At 40.2% G+C, this 20,573-nt stretch overlaps 1 protein-coding gene across 5 annotated transcripts in view; it reads left to right on the top strand.

Annotated features, from left to right (window-relative positions):
• The window catches only part of LOC122564389 (dyslexia-associated protein KIAA0319-like), a 119,328-nt gene that overhangs the window by 78,185 nt on the left and 20,570 nt on the right, over positions 1–20,573 (top strand). For all 5 annotated transcript variants that reach the window (XM_043719179.1, XM_043719176.1, XM_043719175.1 and 2 more), the window contains exons 11-13: positions 7,731–7,854; positions 11,425–11,557; positions 13,413–13,558. In XM_043719179.1, coding sequence (XP_043575114.1) covers positions 7,731–7,854; positions 11,425–11,557; positions 13,413–13,558 — 403 coding nt within the window. The remainder of the gene's footprint in view (positions 1–7,730; positions 7,855–11,424; positions 11,558–13,412; positions 13,559–20,573) is intronic.

Genomic DNA, 20,573 nt, shown 5'->3' with positions numbered 1-20,573 from the left:
TTGGATGGAGGGAGATAAATCCCAGTGCTGTTCTGCGCGGTTTGGTACTACAAGACAACTGCATTTTAATGTATATTATTGAACTTGGATTTGGGAGATACAAGGCTTACTTTTGAAACTTGCAGGTGCCATGAAGCATAAGAACTTGGAACAGACAATTCAGCTGCACTTGGCAATATAGCAAGCAATGCAGAGGATACTAATAGAAGTCAAAAGATCAGAGGTTGGATCAACAGATAGCAGACAAAATTCAATGCAGAATAGTGTGAGGTCATGCATTTTCATAGGAAAAACACGGAACGATAATTTAATCAAATTAGTGTGCAGCTAACGCAGATGCAGGGAGAGAGAATGGTGCTGGACGTCTTGGGGGTGGGTTGAGATGGTGGTTTGGTCTTGTGCCCACATCTTTGGTTGTAGCAGGAAAAGTTAAAATATCAGTACATGAAGTTTATGGGATCCTAGCTTTATAAATCAAACCACAGAGTACAATACAGGATTCCATGCTAAAACACAAGTTTAACTTTGGGTAATGAGTCCAATTCTGGGGTAGGACACTTTGGGAAGAATACAACGTCTTCATAAGTTGTACAGATGAGAATTGCTGAATTGTGAGAAACATGGGTGAATAGTCAGAGTCTTTTTTTCACAGGGTGGAAGTGTCAAATATTAGGTTTAAGGTGAGAGGGGAAAGTTTAAGGGAGATACGTGAGGTAAGTTTTGTTTCATGCAGAGTGTGATAGGTGCCTGGAACATGCTGCTAGGGGAGGTGGCAGTAACAGATGTGATAGCAATGTTTCAGAGACATTTACATAGTCACATGAACAGGCAGAGAATAGAGGGATGCAGGCCATGTGCAGGCAGATGGGATTAGTTTAGAATGGAATCGTGGTTGGCACAGACATGGTGGGCTTGTTCCTGTGTTACTCTTCTGTGTTTCTCGGGATGAGTGATTGCTCTTATGTGGATAGGATGGAGACACTGTAGTTCTTTGCTTTGGAACACAGAAAGCTAAATCCAGATTAGATTGAGATAGTTAAGACTATGAAATCTTTAGTAGAGGAAATAAAAATAAACTGTTTCTAATAGTTAATGTTTAGTAACCAGAGGCCACTGATTTAAAGTGATGGGCGAAAGAACCAGTGGTGACATTTATACATGACTAGTTGCAATTTGGAGTGCACTGTCTGATTGGTGGGTGGTACCAAATTTTACAGTCCTCTTCAAAAGGGAGTTGGATAAATACTTGAAAGAAAAAAAATACAGGCATTTGGAGAAAGATGAAGCATTGGGACTAACTGAACGGCTCTTTAAAAGAGGCAGAAAAGATTTGATGGATGGAATGGGCCCCTGCTGTGATGTAGTGTGCTGTATAATTCAGTGATTTAGAACTGATGTAGTACTTGAGAAGTTTAGCTGCTGCTGAAATGTGGGGAAGTGGCTTATAATGTGATTTTCTAGATAGGATGAATTTTTTAGTCTGATTCAGTAAAAGCTATTCATAGAGTCATAGAGATGTACAGCATGGAAACAGACCCTCCGGTCCAACCCATCCATGCCGACCAGATATCCCAACCCAATCTAGTCCCACCTGCCAGCACCCGGCATAGAGTCATAGAGATGTACAGCATGGAAACAGTCATATGCTTTGTATTTATAAAATCTTTATATGTGAACTTAGTAAATTGCACAGATGTGATTTCATTAGAAGCATTTTTCTTCACATTGTCTTGCTCCTTATGTAGATACTGGTGCATAGAAGTTTAAACACAAAAAGAATCAATTTCAGCAGTTTTGATTTTATTAAGAATAAAATCCCTGTTCTTGTGTCATAACCCTGTATCATGGTCTCCTTTAAATGTTTACCCCATTTTAACTTAAAAAATGAAATCACCTATACCTCAGTCACTTTAATTGTATGATACATCCTCACCATAATCTCCTTGGTGAAAGGTACAGCTGGTAGATTTACTCCCAAAGGCTTTGTTTTGGATTGGTATCTAAAGGAAACACTTCGAGTCATAGAGATGTACAGCACGCAAACAGACCCTTCGGTCCAAAACGTCCAAGCCTTGATAGCCTAACGAGAAGAGGCTCTTATCTTAAACAAGGTGTAGTTTGTTGCACGTTAGTAATGAAGTACAAAATATTTCAGTATTGTTGTGGAGCGACTTGATAAGCCACTAGAAGTCTCAGGTGCAAGTTACCAATCGTTATTCAAGTGTATGCAGTGAGAGGCAAGCTTAGACAGTCTAAGACTCTAAACAGTCACAGGCGTTCACTCTTTACGTACACCTGTAGTCACATGCACTTACTATCACTCAATTTTACAACTTATATGCTAAATCGATGTTCCTGGCTTCAGTTTCTTATTCCAGTGTGTACGTACCATCAGGCATTGTTTTTTTCCATTCCTACTTTTCACTGGTTATATAGCCTGGGCTGCTTCCTTATTTCTATCATTGACTCCCTGGCCTTGTCTTTTGCCTGTCTGGAGTACATCTGCTAATCTCCTGTTCTGCTCGCACTGCTTCTATCTTATTTTACTAAAAGATACTACGAACTTAAAATGTTTAACCCTTTCAGTATGATAGACATTGCCTCTAGACTGTGAGGGGAACACTTCAATAATAAGTCTATCTCCTGTGAAATTGAGAACTATTTTCTCACCCATCTGTAATGCCATCATCATAATGAGCAGTGTTAATCCATTAACCCTTTCAGAGCCAACATCTTATATAATACATGGCCCTACCTTTCTTTTTCTCCATTATTAATGTTTATACATTCATATAATTAATTACATTTATTGTTATTTCATATTCCCTCGAGTCTCTGTCTTACACAAATTTAGGTGGTCTGGTAGTTTCTTCCAGAATGCATTCTTTGGACTTGGAAAATTGATAGGTCTTTGGCTTGAAGACTGTTGACTTTGATTCTGTTCAGTGTGAAGTTTATCAGGCCTCACTGGGGTAGCATGCTGGAAATCAAGCCTGCTGTTTGTGGTATGTCACGAAAGCTAAATGTTTTATCAAAGCATGCAAAAAAATCCCCAATTTACCTATCTGTTTAGACCAGGTTAACAGGAAGCACGGACCAGATTTCTGCACTTAACTAGACTTAATATTTATTACTAATAAATAGTTTCTACCTACAAGTTAACAGCTATGAACTGCCGACTAATCACTCTAATATTTAAAACTCTTAAACCCCTTATAAATCTCCCCTTACACACAATCCGCTATCTTCTTGCTGGCTGAATTTCACTTTGCACATGCCTTTTGGTGTGAGCCCATCTGCAATGAATATTTTCCCCACTAGTTGAACAAACCAACAATGTAAACCACACTTACAATGGTTTTGGTAACTTGTTTTTAAAAACTCAGCAATTTCTTCCAAAATCCTTGGTTTTTAAAACAGTCCTTCTCCCATTACAATCCACAATTAAAAATACAGAAAAATAAAAATGTACTGTTATTACAGCTTTGTAAAGTCCTTTGTAAACTGGAGGACCTTTGATCCCTTGAATTTCCTTTGTCGAGGACATCTTTCCTGTTGAAATAAACAGTTGCTCTAATGTTTTCTGCTGGAAAATCTTTGATCTTTCATTATAGAAAATGGCTGCTGTGTTGAAATAGACACTTCCATTTTTGTGATATCGTGAATTTCTGAACCAGGTAACTTTCTTTTTTTGATAATACCCTGATCCCTTGGCCAGGCAATTTCTTTTTTGGACCATAAATCTGTGGATGTTGTTTTCCCGATCTTGGCGGCATCTACAATCGAGTTGTATGCAGAGCTGAGAGTGTGGTGCTGGAAAAGCACAACAAGTCAGGCAGCATCCGAGGAGCAGGAGAATCGGCGTTTTGGGCAAGAGCCCCTGGCCTACCTTCTGTGTGAGCAAATCCTTATTTCCAAATGATGGTAAATGTGTGCTGAAGTGCATAAACTCTGTACTTCTCTCTGTTAATTGGTTTGGAAGCTTGAATATACCCCTTGTGGTTGCTTTACTAGTGAATCCAATTTGTTCACTTTCCCAGTCTAACAACTGGAGAGTTGTTCCTTTACTTGGCATCGTTTCTGTCACTGATACTGAGGATTCTTCTTGGAAGATGAGGAAAGCAAATCTTTCACTTGCACTTGTGCCTTAGCATCGTCTGACTTCAGATTTGAAACAATCATAACATTTGTTCCCAAGCCTAGGCTGGCTCGCCAATATGAATAAATTAATTTGAAGGCTCATTAATTGCTCATTAGCTTTTTCATTATTTTTGTCTCCTTGGAAACCTTGCTGACGTCTGTTTTCTGAGCTTTTATTAGTGATGATCGGAGTGGAAGATACTTCTGCCAATTCGACATAGTGGCAGATTCTCATCCTGTTAACAATATCAAACAATTCTCTAATGCCAGCATAGTTAAATCTCAATGAATTTTGTCTTCTTTCTGGGCTCTACCTTGGGTCTAGGAGGCTGTACCAGTTCTTCTATCATGTTGTCCCTTGACTAATGTTTCATTATCTAACTAACATCTAACATGTTCGCTATCATGTGGTTCCATGACTGGCTCTTCCTTGAACAATTGTTGCGTGATTGACTGTTTCCTGGCTATTTGTCTTGATTGAAACTAGTTAATATACTTCTACCATTTGAAGACAATTGAAGTCAAATCATGTGCTCATGCTTAAGGTGAAAATTCTGGATTGTAAAGTATATATGTGTTCTTTACCTTAGTGTACTACAGGCCTTGTGTTGCAACATTGCTTATGGCACACCTTTAATCTTTAGAGCTATACCTTCTGCATCATGTAATTGTATTTTTGTAAACTGTAAATAGTATTTTTTTCAGTCATACTAGATTATTTGATAATATAGTGACACTTGCCCCATATCAAGGTTAAAACTGATGAGGTGTTCATTGACATAAATACTTTCTTGTCAAACATTTGGCTTGGATCACCTATTTTCCTGAGGTACTTTTGGCCTTTTTTCTATTGTAGCCTGTTCTATCTAATTAACTTCTTTATATGGGTAACTATTTGACTTTATGATACCCTGCAAACCTTTATTAGTCCTACCTCTACACATTTTCTATAACTGACTTATTGTTTTACAAATACAGCATTCTGTTTTAATTGTTGGGCATTGCTCGTGTCTGTGAAGTTTCCTTGCTGTACAGCATTGATGATCTAGAGTATCTGCTGTATGGCCTATTCCCTGTACTGGCTTCTCATGTGCTCAACACTTTTGATACCTTAAGAACTGAATGGATTCTGCTGCTCTCCTATGATTAGATTGATCTTCTCTCTGGGAACTGATCTGCGTTGCTTCAGGACTTTTTCACTCATCATCTGAACAGTCGTCTTCAAAGTCAAATTTTTTGTTCATCTGACAAAACTTGTCAATAATCCCAACAGCTGTTCATGAATTCTGACAATGAAATTATCTATTGATTCCCCTGGTTACTGAATTCTTCTGTTAAATGCTACTTCGTCAAGAATCTTATTTGTTCTGAGGTTTAAGTAATTGTCAAAAGATTGTAGAATTTCATCAAAAGGATCTGTTGCTTATTTTATGCCTTGGCGAACCATAACATTACCAGCTATACTCCATATCAAATATAAAAATGTGTTTACTTGTTCAGCTTCTGATTAAGCATCCAATTTGGAAGCAATTCTGTACCTTAAGGATTGTTTCTCCAAGATGTCTAATATTGCATTTTATTTGGTCTATCTCCAAAAGTGGATTTTTTTGGCAGTATTATTTCTGCTGTCTTGTCTTCCTAGAATCATTACTAATTTCTTTATTTTGAAGGATTTTAATTCTGCTATATTTTAATTATTTTTGCTTTAAAGATTTTAATTCTGCAGTATAATAAGCTGCTACTGTGTACAGGGCTGTAATGAAAGGTTTTCCCATGCTTATCTAACCTTAATGGAAGACTACTACCTTCTGCAAGCAAGATGGAAGATTCTCGTCATTTCATGGCCAATCAAATGATTTGTGTTTTTTTTAACAGAATTAACGAATAAATGTTGCTGTGTGTGGCTTTAAGGAAAATCCTGTTCTGTTCATGACTTTAGCAAATGATTCCTGCTCTTCATAGCTTTATAAGTTGATTTCTGTTTTCTTGAATAGACTTGGCTAAATGTTTCACTACTGCAGCCTTCCACTTTTTTCCTGGATGGCCCCTGCCATCTATAAAGTGAATTAATACATTCCTGAAGAATGCTCATGCCCGAAACATTGATTCTCCTGCTCCTTGGATGCTGCCTGACCTGCTGCGCTTTTCCAGCAACACATTTTCAGCATCAGTAATTAATAAATGAGTAAATTCTTCCTGAGTTTACCACAATTTAAATAATTGATTTCTTACTTTCTTCTGTGGACTTAATAATCTGTTAGCTTTCTTCTTCCAATAGACTTTGTTTGCTTCGGTTTCTAAATTGCTCTTTAACTCTGATCTTGTGAAATTTCTGGTACTGAAACCTACTCTTAAAATTACTTCAGTGACCCTTGCTTTCCTTTGATGTATGGTACCTCACTGGGCAATGCCTGCAACGATGGCAATATCTGGTTATTTATGAATTTCTCAGACAGTAACTGCACCATGTTTTCAAAGTTTGCACCTTGCCCTCCAGGGATTTCAAATCCAATTGCAGGCTCCAGCTGAACTCTGACTCAGGACCACTGCTGCAGACCACTGCCCATGTAGTGTTGCCTGTATCTACCTGGGAATGTTCCAGTTCCATTGAGTTCCTTGCTTACTTGCACTGCTACACTTCTTTTTATCAGATTTTAAATTGTTTTCTGTCATCTGTAGATTCTTCCTTCCACTAGATTCTATCCTGCAGGGTTCTCAAAGTTCAGCATTCCCAGCTGCTGGCTGTCTGCATAAATAGTCTTCCTAAAACTGGCTATGAAGGTTTCTTTAAAACTCACTGCAATCTGCACTGCTGCTCATCATGTTATATGATGGATCCTCATTACAAATTGGAGAAAGTGAGGACTGCAGATGCTGGAGATCAGAGCTGAAAATGTGTTGCTGGAAAAGCGCAGCAGGTCAGGCAGCATCCAGGGAACAGGAGAATCGACGTTTCGGGCATAAGCCCTTCTTCAGGAATTCCTGAAGAAGGGCTTATGCCGAAACGTCGATTCTCCTGTTCCTTGGATGCTGCCTGACCTGCTGCGCTTTTCCAGCAACACATTTTAAAGCTGTGAATTTTAAAGCTGTGTGCCATAAGTATAAAATAGTTGCTGATAAATCAAATAAGAAACATCTTCACTCATAATGGTGCAAATATGGCATTTGCTGTAGCATGCAGTGGTTGAGACAAGTAACATATGTGCATTCAAGATAACTAAGGCAAGTACATGAGAGAGAAAATACTAGATGACAATTCTCATGGAATGAGATGAAATAAAGTAGTAAATGGCTTGTGTGGAGCATAACACTGGCATAGACGTATTTGGATGAATGTTCTGCTCGCGTGCTGTACAAATTTGATTTTATTGTATATAGTTTCTCGTCATCTTGGTGAATCTTTATTGTATATTTAGTACATGAAAGTGGATTAAAACTGCAAGTGATTCTCTTCATTTTGATCTAACTAATATTTACAATTTTATGATTACTCTTGTGCCTTCATTTCAGCATTGATTGAGTAAAGCTGTCCTGAGCTTTGCTGCTGTTATTCATAACCTGCGATTGTAAACTGTAATTCTTTTGTGCAGGGTGTGCGGACTCCTTACCTCCAGTTGTCTGCGATGCAGGAAGGGGATTATACATTCCAGCTCACCGTTACAGACTCTGCTGGGCAGCAGTCCTCAACTGAGGTGACGGTCATTGTCCAGCCTGGTGAGTATCCAACTGAAAACAAATAGCTCACATGCAACAAATGCCCATTGAAAGGCAGCTTTGCCCCAAAACTCTGAAACCAAAATTTGTTCAGAAATATTTGTTTGCAAATTGAATTCTTGCACCTTTGAGGAATTTTGCTAGTTAGTGTCCTGAAGTGTTGCCCTAGTGAGAAATAGATGAAAATGCAGTGGTGTAGTAGCCAAGGAAGAATAGTAGAGGAGGATACCAGAGCTCACAAAATACTTAAGGATGCAGCTGACACTAACATTGAGAATAGTACGTTAATAGGTGACGTTGAAGTAGGGGATGAAGAGTTAACATGCATATATGTAAATACATTTGGTAAATAAGGTTCAGAAGTTACAGATGCAGATTGCCATGTGCAATGATGATAATATATCAGTGATAGAGATCGGGCTCAAAGAAGGGCAAGACTGGGTGTTAAATATTCATGGATGGAAGTTGTTAAGGAAATATAGAAAATAGGAGGAGGGGTAGCAATATTCATTAAGGAGGACATTCAGTGTGTGAGAAGGAAGATATCTCAGTGGGTTCAAGGATAGAGACAATTTGGCTAGAGTTATAGAATATAAAGAGTACAATTGCATTACTTGGTGACTCGAAAGGCCATAAACTGGATAGAGGATACAGAGGAACAAACCTGCAAGGAAATTACAATGATATGCCAACAGTAGTTTTAATGGGAGACTTCAATTACCTGAATATAGACTCGAATACTGGTTGTGTAAGGACACTGAGGGGCAAGTGTTCCAAGATTGTGTTTGGGAAAATTTCCTCCAGCTGTATGTGTCTGGTTCAACAAGGAAGGATGCATTGTTGGACCTGGGTTTTGGAGATGAGCTGGACCAAGCGGATCAAATGTAGTAGGCGAATATTTAGGAGACAGTGATAAGATTCAGGATGTTGTTGGAGAGTGACATGCACCAATACAGAGTAAGAAAAATCAGTTGGTGGAGAGCAGTCTAAAATCGGGCAAGATCAGAGCTAAGCAGGATTGATTGGAAAATGATGTTGGTGGGAAAAACAGTGACTGTTTTCAGCTCTCAAAATTCTAAGCTTTCTCTTTCATAAATCTTCTACAGTTTTACAAGTTGTTTCAATTGATTTCATAATGTCAAGTGTTTTCAAAGTGATGAGGCATCTCGACAGATCATGTTGCAATTTTTCCAGCCAATGTCTGGTTCTTAAAGATCTCTACCAATGACCTTTGTTTTTCTAATTAGGAAAAAGCATCAAAACATGAACTGGTGAGAAAGTTTTTTTTTGTTGCCTTGCTATTATAGTTTGTAAATGTCACTGAAACAAGCAAAAAGTTAATTAGGTTAAATGTTGTGTTCACACCCCATGTGTTCTTCAGGCATTGAAGCAAACTGGATCTCTATGCTTGCACACTACCTCACAGACTGACAAACCTTCAGTGTACAACTGGTAGAAGCTTGTAATTGTACAATAAAGACATTGACTTGACACTGTGTTGTCTCTATGTCATTTCCCAGTTCTTGACATGTAAGTATGAGACAAGATCAGGACCAAGCTATTTTCCCTCTTTAACCTTGTCATGCCATTTAGTCATAATTTGGAGATGTCGGTGTTGGACTGTGGTCTACAAAATTAAAAATCACACAACACCAGGTTACAGTCCAACAGGTTTAATTGGAAGCACACTAGCTTGTTATGTGTTATGTCATTTAGTGACACTGTAGCTGATCTTAACATTACCACTTCTTAAAGATATCTCTGTTACTTCCAGCAGAATTTATATGTCTTCATTTAAAAGGATGATAAGAGGATATATTCAATAATTTTTAGTCTAATTGTGCCCATTTGCATTCAATGTACATCATTGTTCCAAGCTTGAGTGTAGGATATGACCACAGGTCTGACAGTAAAGTACATGTCACTCAATTTCATATGTTGGATTCACCTTCAGAAGCAGACCAAGCATAGCATCTCCAATGGGGTGCCATAAAATTATTTAAAAGTAAGTAAAATCCTACTGCTGCCTCACAGCGCCAGGGACCTTGATTCGATTCCAGCCTCTGGCGACTGTATTGTGGAGTTTGCACATGCTCCCTGTGTCTGCGTGGGTTTCCTCTGGGTGCTTTGGTTTCTTGTCACAGTCTAAAGATGTGCAGTTTAGGTGGATTGGCCATGCTAAATTGATCATAGTGATCAGGGTTAGATGGGTTAACCATGGGCGATGCAGGGAGAGGGAACGGGGGTGTGTCTGGGTTGGTTATTCTTTGGAGGGTCGATGTGAACTTGATGGGCCAAATGGCCTGTTTCCTCAGTGTAGGGCTTCTATGATCACGAAACAGCATGCTGTGCTGCTTGTTCAGGCACTCACATCCACACAAAGGGTTTCCTTTTCTTCAAATCAATGACTCCTTAGTCACTTAACCTTCAGGATTGTAAAAGACTGCTTATGGCCAACTAAAGAAAAATCATCTTCAGCATAGTAACAGTTCCTTTGGGTTACCTGGTCAAATTTGACATTGACCTCTAGAAAGAGATGTTGGGACTGTTGACCAAAAATACTACCAAAAGGTAAGTTTTAAAGAGCGCTTTAACCAAAGAGAAGTGGAGAGGTTTAAGGAGGGAATTTGACAGTCTGGGGCCTAAAAGATGGAGACACAATCTCCAGTGGAAGGAAATCAAGGATATACAAATTACTGGAATTGCAGGAATGCCGAGTTTTTCGAGGATTGTAAACCTGCAGGAGGTTGTACAGATGGTGGTGGGAGGCAGCATTTGTGAAAGAATTTAAATACAGTGAAAACGTGTCAGTAGACTAGGAGCCGATGTAGGTCAGCAAGCAAGATACAGCATTGTGGACTGCCTTCATCTAACACACCTCCCATCCATTCTTGCATTTGACTATGGGAATGTCCTGCGGAGAAATCAGGGATAGACAAGTATTTTAGCAATGTCTCTTTTTCACTGTGTGTAAGTATGCATAAAGTGGATTTTCAAACTAACTTCCTGAATCATTGGAAGGTTAAAGGCCAGTTTCACATAATTCAGGAGGAGCAGACTTACCAGATTAATATACAAATGTGCTTAACAGGTGACTTTCACAACCAGAAACAGATGCAGTTAAAAGACAAATCTCTGAAGGTGAAAAATGTAGGACACTGTGTTCTTGCAGGTTATGATTGCAGCTGCTTATTTAGATTTTGAAGAGAATTATTACTGGCTTTCCCATGGGTACTTTTTAAAAAAATATGGTTTCTGCATTTGTTGTTTTGCCCTTGGCAAATGATAATTCTAGCATTGTTTGTTTTTGAACCAGCCTTCCTGAAGTTATCTGAAAACTAATACTCAGCTGCCAAGAAAAACTGAAAATGTCAAACTACAACCTACTGCAATAATTCACACTGTTTTGTTAAAATTCATTAAATTGCACCTACACTTCATGTGAAATGTCTTGAATTGCATTCATGAATTCTAAAAAGGATAACTCTTGCTCGAAGACAGTTCCTGTCATTTGTGCAGTGTCAGCAACTGGCCCTTTGACATTTATTGCATTGTTTTCCTTTTCTGCAGAGAAAAACAGCCCCCCAATAGCAATTGTGGGTCCTGACAAAGAATTAATAAGCCCGGTAGAAAGTACTACTTTGGATGGACAAGGGAGCACTGATGATCAGGGTATTATCTCATATCACTGGGAGAAGATCAGGTAATTAACTACAGGAACAAACATTTTGTTTTTTAATGCTTTCAGCATGGTGGCAGAATGGTATTTTTTTTAGAAACCGCATTGATGTAAATACCAAAATGTAGGCCGTTGGGCAGCAACAAATTCTCTTTTACTCATAGATTGTTATTGTAGAGCACTGAAAACACACATTCTGCTCCAGATATTCATCTTTTAACAACTGTTTAACCAAGGCTTTTAAATTCATTATGACATAAAAAGAGATGTTAATCCCATCTGAAAACTAATACAGAGCCCAATAAAACTACCCCAGAATAATGAAGCCATGCTGGCTTCGATAGTGCAGATCAGCCAGTTCCCATTTCCCTCTTCGATCTCTGTTGCCTTTCGAGTTTATTTCTCTCAAGTGCTGATCTTATCTGCTTCAAAAATTGTTCTGTTTCCATTACCCTCTTCATTTGTGGATTTTTCGTGTTCTGTAACAGTTGAGATCAAAGCATACGTGTTCTGTCAATTGGAATAACTGTCAGTTAGTTGAAAATTCAGACAAATGTAAAATGCTCTTAAGTTGAATTATAATGGCTTACAGTATCGAAGTAAGCCACTCAGCCTACAGGACCTGTGCTGATTCTTTGAAAGAACTCTGCAATTAGTCCCTGCTCTTTCACTGTCCCTTTTAGTTATACACCCAATTTCATTCCGTCAGTTTCTGTTGAATCTATAATGGTCAGTGTTTCAGGCAATGAATTCTGGATCAACATACTGGCTACATTGGGAGAAAAATCATCTTCCCATTGTTCCATGCTAATTATCTTAAATCTTTGCTTTCTGATCCTGGCCTTTCTGCCAGCAGGAAGTGTTTCATTTGTTTAATCAAAACCCTTCATAATTTTGAACATGTTAAGTCAGCCCTTAGTCTCTCCTACTATAAGGAGAACAATTGCAGATTCTTTAGTCTCTACGTAAACGTGAAGTTCCTCATCCATGTTACAATCCTGGTCAATGTCCTCTGCATTAAAATTACAAGGCTCCAGATCACTTTAAAAAAAGTGAAACTTAATATTTATAACTGAATTTTAAGTTAAAAGTTGTGCTTTGTTATTATGAGCATTGATAATATTTGACAAATCAGATTCTTGATGAAATATGTCTTGATAGAATGTATTGTATGTTAAAATTCTAAATCTAGCATACATTTGTGGCCTTTCCGATAACAGCAATTAACCAGAGCAGAGTTGGCAATTTCCTTTCCTATTTGATACCCAGCAGTCTCAGTTATGACTGGTAGGACACTGGTCTCATAGGTGAAAGTGAGGATTGCAGATGCTGGAGATTAGAGTCAAGATTAGAGTGGTGCTGGAAAAGTGCAGCAGGTCAGGCAACATCCCAGGAGCAGGAAAATCGATGTTTCGGGCAGGAGCCCTTCATCAGGAAATCTGATGAAGAGCTCCTGTTGTGCATTTCCAGCACCACTCTAATCTTGACACTGGTCTCTTGGCCCCACTTTGGAGCTTTGAGCACAACATCTAGGCTGGCAACCCCAGTGCAGTAATGAATGCATACTACTCTGTTGTTGACAGTGCTATCATTTGGATGTAATGTTAAACCAACCTTGCCTATACTCTTGGGCAGAGGTAATCACTCGTATACCGCTATTTTTCAGAAAAGCTGTGCAGTTTCCTGACCAATATTTACCCTTTCTTTCAGTGAAAAACAAATTGCCTTTTCATAATCATATTACTGTTTCTATGAACAAATTAGCTACTGTATTTCCTTCATTACTGTTGTAACTCAAGGTATACCGTTGGCTGTAGTATACTTTGGGATGGCTTGGTTCTGTGAAATGCACTATGTAAGTGCAAGTTCTTTATTTCAGTGGCCCTGATGTGAAAGTTGAGGATAATAACAAGGCTGTGGCCACAGTGATAGGGCTTCACGTTGGGACATACCAATTCAGGCTGACTGTCACTGACCAGCAAGGCCTAAGCAGCTCAAAAACAGTGGCAGTCACTATCAAAGAAAGTCAGTTAAGTGTAACTCATATTTCAGCTATAATTGAATGTCATTCCAGTGTTTGAATTGTGTATGGAATTTTTGTTCAATTCTTTGTCTCATGATGCTGTGGGTATTTTATCGTACCTTTCAGCTTACTGTTTCACGCACCAGGGTAAAAAAAACACCATTAAACTATCAGCTGAGAAGGCCAGGCAGAGTTTTCTAGTCATTATGACATACTAATGCTAATCTTTCAGTTTCCTGCCATGGTGTAAGTAATAGGAGCAGTAGAAGGCCATTCCACTCTCTGACCCTGCTGCAGCACCTGATAAGATTATGGCTGGTGTGATCTAAGCCTCAACTCCACTTTTCTGCCTGTTCCCCATAAAGCTGACTTTGTAATTTTTCACAAATTTATTTGCTTCAGTCTTGAATATATTCAATGAGTTATTCTCCACTCCTCTCTAGGGCGGAAGATTTCAAAGATTTATGACACTCTGAAAGAAGAAATTCATCCTCATCTCCATCTTAAATGGCTGCCCCTATACTCTGAAACAATGCCTCCTGGTCCTAAATTTCCTTATGAGGGGTTAACATCCTATTAGGATCAACTTTTCAAGCCTCCTCATAATCTTTCATTAACAATGGCTCTCATTTTTCTAAACTGCAATGAATTTACATTCCGATAGGGGTGACTCTGATGTAAGTTTACTAATTCTCTGGTCAAAATCACACGACATTGGGCTATAATCCAACAGGTTTATTTGAAACTGCCACCGCTCCTTCCTTAGGCAGCTAGTGAGAGAGAATACATCAGACACAGAATTTACAGAGAAAGATCAATGGGTCATACAATTTATGCAAATATATTGAACAAACCTAGATGGCTGTTAAGTCCCTAATCAGTTGGATTGTAAGTGCAGGTTTTGATTGATTAATATGTAAATCCCTGCCTCAAGATAACTGCAGGTTTCACCAGAATAAAGGTGATACCTTAGATCAGACAATGTATTTTAGGGGTGAGGCCACATTTCAAGTCTGTTTGTGTCTCATCCTGGAGCCAGACTGGTTTTATTTCCAAAGTAGAAATTTTTAAAATGCCACACTGACTGAATGACTGTCTAGAGATTGTGTGCTGTTTGAACAAAATAGAATGTACCTGCAAATTCAAATTTATAAATGCGATTTCACTCTATAAGGTGTGTGTGTGTGTGTGAGGGAGAGAGTGTATGTATGTGTACGCATGTGGTCTTGAGAGAGAGAAAGTGTGTGAGTGTGCTTGAGAGGGACTGTGTGTGAGTGTGAGTGAGGATATGCCTGTGAGAGAGTGTGAGTACGTTATTTGTGTTTGTATGCATGCATGCTTGGGAGAGAGTGTGTGTATGTGAGAGAGGGTCTGTGTGAGTGTGTGTGTGTTTATGCGAGAGTGTGTGTGTAAGAGTGTATAGTGTGGTGGAGTCACCTGTAGTGTGACATGAACACAATAATCTGGTTGAGGCCATCCTCATGGGTATCAAACATGGCTATCAGCCTCTCCTTGGCGACTCTGCCATGTTGCATGTCCTGAAGTCTGCCTTGGAGGATGTTTACCCAAAGATTCGAGGCTGAATGTCCCTGACCGCTGAATGGGAGGGAGCATCCCTGTCTGGCAATTGTTGCGCAATGTCCATTCATCCGTTGTCGTAGCATCTGCTTGTTTCGCCAATGAACCATGCCTCTGGGCATCCTTGCCTGCAGCGTATGAGTTAGACAACATTGGCCGAGTCACATCAGTACCTGGCGCACACGTGGTGGGCGGTGTCCTCATGTGTAATGGTAGTATCCATGTCTATGCTTTGACAGGCCTTGCAGTGGTTGCCATGACAGGGTTGTAAGGTGTTGTGGTTGACGTTTACCTAAAAGCTGGGCAGTTTGCTGTGAACAAAGGTCTGTTTAAGGTTTGGTGGTTGTTTGAAGGCAAGAAGTGGAGGTGTAGGGAAGATCTTGGAGATGCTCATCATCATCAATAATGTGTTGTAGACTGCGAAGAACATGGCGTAGTTTCTCCGCTCCCGGGAAGTATGGACAACAAAAGGTATCCCGTGTTCGACTCCAGAGGAGGTCATGATGGTTTCTTGCTGTAGCACGTCAAAACTAGCGATTGATAAATTGGGCATCATATCCTGTTCTTATGAGGGCATCCTTCAGCACCTTCAGGTGTTCTTTGCATTCCCCCTCATCCGAGCAGATCCTGTGTATGCATAGGGCTTGTCTGTAGGGGATGGCTTTTTTTAACATGTTTAGAATGGAAGCTCGAGAAATGCAGCATCATGGGGGTATCTGTGAGCTTGTGGGTAGAGTGAGGTACTGAGGTGTCTGTCTCTGATGGACATGTGTGTGTCCAAGAATGAGACTGATTGGAAAGAGTAGTCCATGGTAAGTCTGATGGTGGGATGAAACCTGTTGATACCATTGTGTAGTTTCAATGATTCCTTGGCATAGGTCCAGAAGAAGAAAATGTCGTCAGTGTGTCTGGTGTAAAGCATTGGTCGGAGGTCTTGCTCAACATTGTGCATGAAAATGTTGGCATATTGGATGCAAATGTGGTCCCCATTGCTGTTCCGTGTGTCTAGATAAACAACTGGTTGTCAAAGGTGAAGGATGTGGTCGAGGATGAAGTGGATGAATTGTAGGCTAGTGTCCGGAGATTAACAGTTGTTGCTATTGAGAACTGAGGCTGTTTTGGACCCCTCGGAGAGGCATTGCCCTTGGCTGGACACGTATCCTCAAACTGTCACCTTCGACAGCCAGTTCTTTATCCAGACACACAGAACAGCCATGGGGACCACATTTGCACTCCAATATGCCAACATTTTCATGCACAAATTTGAACAAGACTTCTTTGCTGCACAGGACCTCCAAATAAGGCTTTACAGCAGATACATTGACAACATTTTCTTCCTCTGGACCCATGGTGAGGAGTCACTGAAAGAATTAGATTGTGATATCAACGAGTTTCATCCTACCATCAGACTTACCATGGACTACTCTTTAGAATCAGTCTCATTCTTGGAAACATGCATTTCCAACAAGGACAGACACCTCAGTCTCACTCTACCGTAAGCTCACAGATACCCCCACGATGCTGCACTTCTCTATCTTCCACCCTAAACATATTAAAACAGCCATCCCCTACAGACAAGCCCTACACACACACAGGATCTGTTCAGATGAGGAAAACAAAGAACACCTGAAGGTGCTGAAGGACATCCTCATAAGAACAGAACATGATGCTCAACTCATCAATTGCCAGTTCCAACGTGCCATTGCATAAAACTGTCTCGATCTCCTCAGGAGATAGACACTGGATATGACCGATACATTAGATTAGATTCCTGACAGTGTGGAAACAGGCTCTTCGGCCCATCAAGTCCACACTGACCCTCCGAAGAGTAACCCACCCAGACCCATTCCCTTACTCACTACTAATGCACCTATCACTATGGGCAGTTTAGCATGGCCAATTCACCTGACCTGCACATCTTTGGACTGTGGGAGGAAACCCACGCAGACACGGGGCAAATGTGCAAACTCCACGCAGACAGTCGCCCGAGGCTGGATTCGAACCCAAGTCCCTGGCGCTGCGAGGCAGCAGTGCTAACCACTGAGCCACCGTGCTGCCCCAATAGGATAGGATACCCTTAATCATCCAGTACTTCCCAGGAGCAGAGAAACCTACGCCATGTTCTTTGCAGCCTGCAACACATTATTGATGACAATGAGCATCTCTCCAAGATCTTCCCTACGCCTCCACCTCTCGCCTTCAAACAACCACCAAACCTTAAACAGACCATTGTTTGTAGCAAACTGCCCAGCCTTAAGGACAGCATCAACCATAACACCACACAACCCTGTCATGGTAACCACCGCATGGATACTACCATTACATGTAGGGACATCACCCACCTCGTGCATGGCAGATAGTCATGTGACTCGGCTAATGTTGTCTATCTCATATGCTGCAGGCAAGAATGTCCACAGGCATGGTAGATTGCTGAGGCCAAACAGACGCTACGACAATGGATGAATGGACATTGCACAACAATCGCCAGACAAGGATGTTCCTCCCAGTGGGGGAGCCCTTCACTGGTCAAGGACATTCAGCCTTGGATCTTTGGGTAAACGCCCTCTAAGGTGGACTTCGGGATATGCAACAACGCAGGTCGCTGAGCAGGAGGTGATGGCCATGTTTGATACCATGAGGGTGGCTGCAACTTGGATCTTGGGTTCATGTCACACTACAAGTGACCCCACCACACTATGTTCTCTCTCTCTTTCTCTCTCTCTCTCTTTCTCTCTCTCTCTCTCTCTCTCACACTCACAAACACACTCTTACGCATGGACATATACATGTACTTTCTCTCTCAGCAACACACACAGACTCTCTCTCACACTCTCACTCTCATGTGCATATACCTCCTCAGACTCATGCGCACTCCCTCTCAAGCACACCTCACTCTCACACACACTTACATGCATGCTCTCACACATATACTCCCTCACACTCTCACACGCTCCCTCTTCAGCATACACATACATTCTCTCTTTCAAGAGCACACACACGGTCTCTCTCCGACTCCTTCACTCACTTGCACACATATAAATCTTTGGAGTGAGATTGCATTTGTAAATTTGAATTTGCAAGTACATTCTATTTTGTTCAAAAAGCACACAATCTCTAGACAGTCATTCAGTGTGGCATTTTATAAATTTCTACTTTGGAAAAAAAAACAGTCTGGTTCCAGGATGAGATACAAACAGATTTGAAACATGGCCTCACACTTAAAATGTATTGTTTGACCTAAGGGGTCACCTTTATTCTGATAAAACCTGCAGTTATCTTGAGGCAGGGATTTACATATTAATCAATCGAAACTGCACCTCCATTAAAGACTTATTAGCCATCTAGGTTTGTTCAATACATTTGCATAAGTTGTATGACCCATTGATCTTTCTCTCTAAATTCTGTGTCCAATGTATTCTGTCTCACTAGCTGCCTGAGGAAGGAGCGTTGGCTCTGAGAGCTTGCGGTTTCAAATAAACCTGTTGAACTATAACCTGGTGTCATGTGATGTTTGACTTTGTCCACCTCTGTCCAACATCGGCACCTCCATATCATAATTCTCTGGGGTCATCCATTCAGATCACATACTGCTACTGGTGAAATTTCAGTTTAATTTCTTAAAACTGGAATTAACAGTCTTGTTCAAGATTACTATAAAAAAGTCTTCAATTGTTATAGAAACTCACCTGTTCACAAATGTTCTTCAGGGAGGGAAATCTGCCACCCTTACTTGTTGTGGCCGACATGTGATTCCAGACCCACAGCAATTCTTAACTTCCTCTGAAGTCTTCAGTTCAAGTGCATTTAGGGATGCGCAACAAATGCTGGATTTGTGAGTGATATCTGTGTCCCATGAAAGAAGAGAAGAACCTGCTCAATCGGTCCTCATATGACAACCCTTGGAATAAACCTAATGACACCTCTCAGATCTGCCTCAAATCCAACTATATCCCTCCTGACATAAGAGGGAGGAAATTGAGTCCAGCAATCACATGAACACTGTGTTCATTTATAACAACACTACAAAGTCACTTGGCACACTGTTAAGTACAATGAGAGAAAATCTCAACTCAAAGGCCAGGTGGAATTTATTTATTTTTTTATTCATTCATGGGATGAGGACCTCGCTGGTTGGGATAGCATTTACTGCCCATCCCTAATTGCCCAGAGGACAGTTAAAAGTCACTCACATTGGTGTTGATCTGGAGTCTCACGTAGGCCAGACCAGGTAAGGATGGCAACCAGTAAGAGTGGGAGAGATTTGTGGTCAACCATTCCTTCCCTAAAGGAAATTAGTGAACCTGATGGGTTTTTCCAACAATTGACAATGGATTCATGGTCAACATTAGACTCTTAATTCCAGATTTTGTTTTGAGTTCAAATTCCACCATCTGCCATGGTAGGATTCAAACGTTGGTCCCCAGATTATTACCTGAATTAACAGTCCAGCGATAATACCAATAGACAGGATGGCACGGTGGCTCACCAGGGTCCCAGGTTCATTTCCAGCCTTGGGTGACTGTGTGAAGTTTGCATATTCTCCCCGTGTCTGCGTGGGTTTCCTCCGGGAGCTCCGGTTTCCTCCCACAGTACAAAGATGGACTGGTCAGGTGAATTGGCCATGCTAAATTTCCCTTAGTGCTAGGTGCATTAGTCAGAGGGAAGTGAGTCTGGGTGGGTTACTCTTTTTGGAGGGTCAGTGTGGACTGGTTGGGCCGAAGGGCCTGTTTCCACAATCTAATCTAATCACCATCGCCTCCCCTATATGAATCATGTTAAATGAGAATAACAAATATTTTATATAATGCCTTCAAGTCATTGTTAAAGACTGCTTAAGCTTTATTTGCTGATCAGCTCCAATCTTTTCCATTTTTTGTGTTTTATAAAGTTAGAAGAACTTCCATATATTGTATATTTTGTACTATGTGCTTTATATAAAGGTAAACAAAATCACAGATATATCACATTCTCTACATTGTATGCTGTATGCAAGAGTAAAGCCCCTCTCAGCTGTTCCTTATTCTCTTTATTGTACCTATTACCCATGGATACATTTTGAAGCTGTACTTCTAAGTGAGATTTTCACTTGCGGTACTCTCACTGTGCGGTAGTAATTCTCACTTTGTACTTCTGTCAAACACCATGTCCAACATAATTGACATCTGTGCACAATAGAAGACTCAAGTCTGTTTTATAGGTGAACTTGGCTGTTGTTTCACTTTCTGTGTTGCCTGCTGAAAATTATTTACTTGGTATTGGTAGGAAATTAATTTCAGATGCCCATCTTATTGGACTCTCAGGCACCTGAATGAGAAAAGTTCAACAAAAATGGCTAGAAATCATTTTATACTACCAATTTCATTCTCATAAACATAATTTATAAACCTAGAAATTTATAACTGTTCACTAAAATGGTCTATCAATGACACGTGAAGACTG

Source organism: Chiloscyllium plagiosum, chromosome 29, assembly GCF_004010195.1.
Source record: "Chiloscyllium plagiosum isolate BGI_BamShark_2017 chromosome 29, ASM401019v2, whole genome shotgun sequence".
Taxonomy (NCBI): Eukaryota; Metazoa; Chordata; class Chondrichthyes; order Orectolobiformes; family Hemiscylliidae; genus Chiloscyllium; species Chiloscyllium plagiosum.
The sequence above is the reverse complement of the archived record's forward strand: the minus strand, read 5'-3'. Positions and strand labels throughout refer to the sequence as shown.